The sequence below is a fragment of the Mastomys coucha genome, unplaced genomic scaffold (assembly GCF_008632895.1).
Source record: "Mastomys coucha isolate ucsf_1 unplaced genomic scaffold, UCSF_Mcou_1 pScaffold13, whole genome shotgun sequence".
In the NCBI taxonomy this organism is placed as follows: Eukaryota; Metazoa; Chordata; class Mammalia; order Rodentia; family Muridae; genus Mastomys; species Mastomys coucha.
In genome coordinates, this window is record NW_022196895.1 from 920,656 (window position 1) to 927,017 (window position 6,362).

General features: G+C 44.5%; 1 protein-coding gene across 1 annotated transcript in view; it reads left to right on the plus strand.

Moving 5' to 3' along the window:
* Positions 1-483: 483 nt before the first annotated feature.
* LOC116087517 (lysozyme-like protein 1) overlaps positions 484-6,362 on the plus strand; it is a 14,492-nt gene continuing 8,613 nt past the window's right edge. The window contains exons 1-3 of the mRNA XM_031366259.1: positions 484-616; positions 2,201-2,364; positions 2,863-3,021. Of these exons, the coding sequence (XP_031222119.1) occupies positions 2,226-2,364; positions 2,863-3,021 (298 nt within the window). The 5' untranslated portion in view covers positions 484-616; positions 2,201-2,225. The remainder of the gene's footprint in view (positions 617-2,200; positions 2,365-2,862; positions 3,022-6,362) is intronic.

Sequence of the window (6,362 nt, forward strand, 5' to 3'; positions counted from 1 at the left end):
TGCCTGGGCCAAACATACTCAAACTACCACAGATGCTAACCATGTCACAAGTATTTGATTAGGCCTGGTAGCTCTTTATTAGGCCTGGTAGTTCTTTGCACTTCTGTAAATCATAGTCCTGTCTTCTTGGATGCTATTAAGTTCTACTTGAACTCTTGTGATCTTCTAAAAATATTTTTTAATAGCAGTTTGCTTAAAGCAAATATATTTTTTGTTGTTAAATTTTTCAATGCTAATTTAACCTCTATCTTTTAAAATATGACATGTATATGTTGATAGTTGGTAAAGCATGGAAGTATAGGAACCTGTATTTGAAATTTGGGATTCATGCCCACTTAGTTATAGGGGTCAGAATGCCATTTTAGAGAGGTGATCTCACTGTCATGGGAGGCCCTAGCTAAGCTGTCTAATGGATCAGACATCCAACCAGACTGTTCAGAACTTCGGGGTTCTAGAACCTCCAGACAACTGGAAACAAAGAACATAAGAATTCTTCCCTTGCCAAGGCTCTAGGGAGAAGTCCTGGAGTTAGTGAAGGCTCGCTTGTGCCTTGTGAGAATCAGAAATGGCTTCAGGGGATTCAGGAAGGTCCTGGGAACTACCACTCACTGACTGAGTAAGTAGAACCAGGTTCCTTCCACTGATCACCTAGACAAGTGGTCTGGAGAGAAGCACTGGGAATCGCCTTCTCTGTAAGAGCAGAGCCTCAGCTGTTTGATCAGCCCAGCAAGGGCAAGCCTTCAGCACTGCTGAACAGTATGCCTGGGGCTACCGTTGCTGTGGCTCTGTCTTGATCTGTCTCCCAGCAGACTCTGAGGCAATGGATGAAGCCTGACTCGGTTTGTAGGCTTTGCATCTAACACATCATTTATCTGCTTTTATGTACCTGGTGTAAAGCCACAGACCAACACGTTTTCTATGAAGAGACAGGTAGTATTGTAGATCTGGTGGCCTCCATACTCTGGCATGGTTCCTTGGGCCTGACACAGCACTGTGGAAACAGTATATCATCATACGGGCAGACTAAGTTTCCAATAAAACCTTACTTGGAAAACTACATCTAGTTTGCAAGCCTTGTCCTTTACTTGCACCTAGTTGCTCTGTTACTTCGAAACTGAAAGCCAGCCGGGCAGTGGTGGCGCACACCTTTAATCCTAGCACTCGGGAGGCAGAGGCAGGTGGTTTTCTAAGTTCGAGGCCAGCCTGGTCTACAGAGTGAGTTCCAGGACAGCCAGGGCTGCACAGAGACACCCTGTCAAAACAAAAACAAACAAAAAAACAAACCTGTACAAATCTTGAGTTAGTGTCCCAAGTAGGTATCAGAAACCTCACACCAGCCTCATTCTATCAAAGCAGTGATGCTTGAAGAAGGTATTATTTGTATGGAAGATCTTGTTGGAAGCCAGTTACCAGCAAGAAGGGCAGCTTTTATTTCTCCACCCCCTTTAAGTAACCTGATACCAGCTCCCTTTGTTGTCACTATTCCTCATCATCCAACATTTCCCACTCGTGTGACCCACTGCCCTCTCTCCATTGTTATTCATCAGGCCAAACATATAGGTACCTCGACTGGAGTAATAGTGCAGAGACCCCTCAAAAACCAACCAACTAACCAGACAACCAAAACCCACCCATTTGTAGTGTCAGATGAGAGTCTGATATGTTTGAAGCAACACCTTTGCATCTGGAAAAGCATCAAACTAAGAGAATGACAGAGAATAGACCTTTCACAAAACCAGACGTTCTATGTCTCCATAGGTCCTCCTATGTCTTATCTCTGGCTGCAATAAGAAAATTCTCAATGCATATATAGGGAATGCTTTCCTCCACGTGTTCTTTCTTTCTTTTCTATATAGAGAGTTAAGGTAAAAATCTGGAAACGCCCTGATTTCCCCCTGGATGTCAATGAGGGAAGGTTCATTTCCGTTTGATTCTAAAGACGCAGCAGCAAGAGTCTCTAGTCTTATTCCTGCCCTGTGTACTATGTCTAAGTGGCTTTCTCCTTTTTCCCTGATGGAGGTTCAGGATGGCTGAAAACTGACAGGAAGTACTTAGGTCAGGGAGTCCACAATCAGAAAGTCCTAAGTCAGGGGTGCCCACAGCCAGGATTACTATATTTTGAAATTTTTACTGATGACTGATGCTCTGGGGGTGGGGGGTTGGTGAACCAATGTCTGACTGCTCTCCTGATCTTTGGCAGGCTCTGCTTCCAACGGGCCTTCAGGATGAAGGCTGTTGGTGTCTTCGCCCTAATTATCAGCTTCAGCGTAGCTGCAGAATCCAAAATCTACACTCGATGTAAACTGGCAAAAATCTTTGCAAAGGCCGGCCTGGACAATTACGGGGGATTTAACCTTGGAAACTGTGAGACTCCTCCCAAGCCTCCAGCCTCAATTCCCTTCTGAGTGTTGGGGTCTGCTATGAGGTGCTGTAGGGCCCCTCTACGTTCCCACCTGGCGGTCTCCAGCTTGTCCAACTCTACTCCTACCAGAGATGACTGCTAGCTCTTCACATGTCCTCCCAGACTGCACAGTCTTACCCTTCTTCCGTCTTCCCATAGCCCTTGGTTTGTCATTGCTACAGTCCTGTATTCATGACCACAGGGAGGGAAAAGAACAGCAATGTCACCCATCCCAGTGTGTGAGTAGGTTAGGTTTCCTCCTCCAGACGAGGCTCAGCTACTGGCTACTGCACAGGTTCTAGGGTGGCACCCTGCTCCTGTACACATCTCTGTATCCTGATGATATTTCTCATTGTGCATCCTGCCCAAAGGTCTGCTGGGAGGAAGCCACTGGACAGCATGTATAAAGAACGTCACCTCCTAGAGCAAGCTGAGACAAAGTTCTTCCCCTCTCCCTTTAGGGCTCTGCATGGCATACTATGAGAGCCGCTACAACACTACAGCGGAGACCATCCTGAAGGATGGGAGCATTGACTACGGAATTTTCCAGATAAACAGTTTCACGTGGTGCAGAAATGCGAAAAAGCGTCAGAAGAACCACTGCCATGTTGCCTGCTCAGGTACTGTTTCTGATTCCCCAGGTTCATCAGCTTCAGGGACAAAGATAAGAACGTAGATAGAAGGACATACACCTTAATCCGCTTTAAAACTCAGAGGTCGTATTTACAAGTGTGCCCCAGGGCCTGCGGATGCCTCTGCAGCTTCCCCTGTGGTGTGTGTACACAAATGTCTGATCCCTGCCAGGGTGGGTCTTCGTACGATCTCCATGAAGACAGGATTGAACAAATGACCTAGGTCTTTTCGTGGATTGAAACATTCCAGTTTTCAGCAGGAATGCCAAGCCAAGGGCATACCAGAGTTGATCTTCCTTGTGCCTGAGACTGTCTCCTCAGGCGGATTAAGACAAAACAGCTCGATTTCCATTTCTTAAAGAGTAAAAATTAATCGAGGATTCACTTCCTGCTCCTCCACTTCTATTATTAAGGGACATAATGTGTGACCATTATAGAGATCAAAAAGCAATAAAACATAGCAGGCAAGTTCTGCTTCACCAAGCTTTATCCAGTGAATAAGAGAGTGTGTACTCATACAAAAGCTAAGTCTGTGGCTGGGCAGGATGGTGATTGATTGATGGGCTCCAGAGAAAACTGATATTTTAGGAAATTCCAGGGCTGGAGACTATTGTATAGTACTTGTCTCCCATGTTGGAAACCCGGAGGTCAATCCCTAGCTCTATCAAAAAAACCAAAAAGATTTTATGAAAACCTCTAACCTGGGATATGGACAATATACAGGATTTGAGAATCCAGAGACATGAAACATTCTAGGCAAAGGGGAATGGCAAAAACAAAGAACCACACATGGAAATGTTCAGGGGCAGGGGAATGAATACCGAGACATTTTTATGGGGAAGGAAAGGAAACTAAAGAACCATTGCAAACCTGGTAGGAAAGGCTGGGAACTGCTGTTTGAGAGGTGGGTGGATGCTGGGCCAAGGAGGGATTTGCAAGAAGGGCATGAAGTAGGTCAAAGAAGACGCCATCTAAGCATCACTGTGGTGACTGGAGTGAGAGCGAGTCTTCAGTGGTGGTCACAGGGGGAGATGCTAGACATAGGGGGCGGGGCTGGACTAGGGGGCGGGGCTGGACTAGGGGGCAGGGCTGGACGTAGGGGGCGGGGCTGGACGTAGGGGGCGGAGCTGGACATAGGGAGAGAAGTTGGACATAGGAGGAAGAGCTAGAGAAGAGGAAATCCATCTACGAAGGAATCGGGAGAGATCCGGGAAGACCACTGTGTTCTCTCTCCCTCTCTCAATCATTGACCTGTTCCCAATACCTACAATATTATCTGGCTGTTGTTGGTGATCAAAAAATATTCACTTATTAAAGACATAAACAGAAACAATAAAAGACAGAGTTGAAGTCAGTCAGAAAATACTCTCGACCAAATCTTTGGGAGCAGAAAATAAACTGTGTTTTAATTTTGGTACCTTCAAAGACAAGCAACAATATTGTTGCATGGATGGAAGACTGAGTCAAGCATTGATTGATCTAGTGAATTGTTCATTCTTGACATAAATGCAGAAAAGTCCCAGCCTTCTGAGGCAAGCCCTGGCTTATTACTAGCCCTCAACATAAAACACTGTTCTGTCAGGCCCCAGCTCTGCTGCTTCTCCTTGGTTTTAGGTTTTTCTTCCAGATCCATTCACAACTAATTTGTACTGTCTTATAGTTGAGGATTATTGACAGCATGCAGAATATTCCTTCTTAGCCTTTTCTCTTCTGTGCTCAAACCACCTGCATCTTTCTCTTCCTGCCCTAAGACTTTTCAACCTTCCTAGATCTAGGTCAATCGCATTAGCATTCTCTAACAGTTTGCTCATAGGGACTTCCTGTTAAGTGAGATAATTAGATCTATGGGCTTTCTGTACCCAGAGCTAAATAATGGTATGCCTGGTTCTATTCTTTGGCTAATTTCAGTTATCAACTGGATTGGTTTGAGAGACAGCTAGAGCACTAACAAAGCACACCTCTGAGCATGTTTATGAAGGTATTCACTAAGTTTAACTGAGGAAGAAAGATGTGCCCTAATTGTAGGCAGCACCCTCCCATGATTGTAAAGAAGGGTCAAAGGATATAGTGATACTTGCCTTTAATCCCAGCACTCAGGAGACAGAGGCAGATGGATCTCTGTGAGTTCAAAGACAGCCTAGTTTATATAGTGAGTTCCAGGGCAGCTAGAGCTACATAGTGAGACCGTGTCTTGGAGAGAGAGAGAGAGAGAGAGAGAGAGAGAGAGAGAAGAAGAAGAAGAAGAAGAAGAAGAAGAAGAAGAAGAAGAAGAAGAAGAAGAAGAAGAAGAAGAAGAAGAAGAAGAAGACGACGACAAGAGAGGGGGTGGAAGGAGAAGGGAGTTAATCAGCATCCATGCATTCATTTCTTTGTGTGAGCCAAGCCGTGATTGTAACCCTTTCACATCACTATAAGAAAAGCTTGTGCTGCCAATGTCACCATGTTTGTGGTCAGATGGGAGCATCAATAGAAAACCACATGACCTCATCCCTACTTGATAGCCACTGTACTCATTAGGGGTCATTGATAAACAAGGGGAAAGGAGCATCCTGAGACCAGAGTGAAGAAAGAGCTTTTGGGAATTAGCCACTGGTGGCAGAAAACAAAGCTTGCAGGCTTAGAGAAGGAAAATGCTGTGAGGAAATCTCTCATAGCAATATGTTAAGAAGACAAAGAGGAAATCAGGAGAAATATGGACAAGATAATGAACAATACTGCAGAATACAATGATATGAGCCTTGATAGGAGAGAAGAAAAATGTACAAACCTTCCGTCAAGTTCCCATTTCCACCCACAGCACAACATACACCAAAATACCCACACTAAGGGTTAGAGCTCCAGCACGCAAGATTTACAGTGTGACTCACCTAATGGAGGCTCACTCTCGGGCACATCCTCCCAAAACTACAGAACAGTAAAGAGAAATGTAATCCACTAAGAAAAAGAACGTGTGTGGTCCATATGGAAGATTAACCTAACATTTCTCAGCTGTAACCCTGGTAGGAGTAGAAGGAGGAAAGGTGTCCAAACTTCTGAAGAAGAGTAAGTTCCGATAGAAATCCCTTCGTTAGTCAAATCATTAGTACATTTTGAGTGTCGTGAATACATTTTAGACAAGTTGTTAAAAACTAAAAGATTCACCTTGTATATGGTGCTCTGACATCACAGAAAACTCAGTTTATAATTATGGTAAAATTCACAATTTTATTAATTCTTTGAGCATATTCAGTTTAATTTGAGCATATTCCTTCTGTACTAACTCCTCTCAGATCCATCCTTTCACCTCCCCTCCATGCACACCCAACATTCTTCCTGTTCCTTCCCTCTTT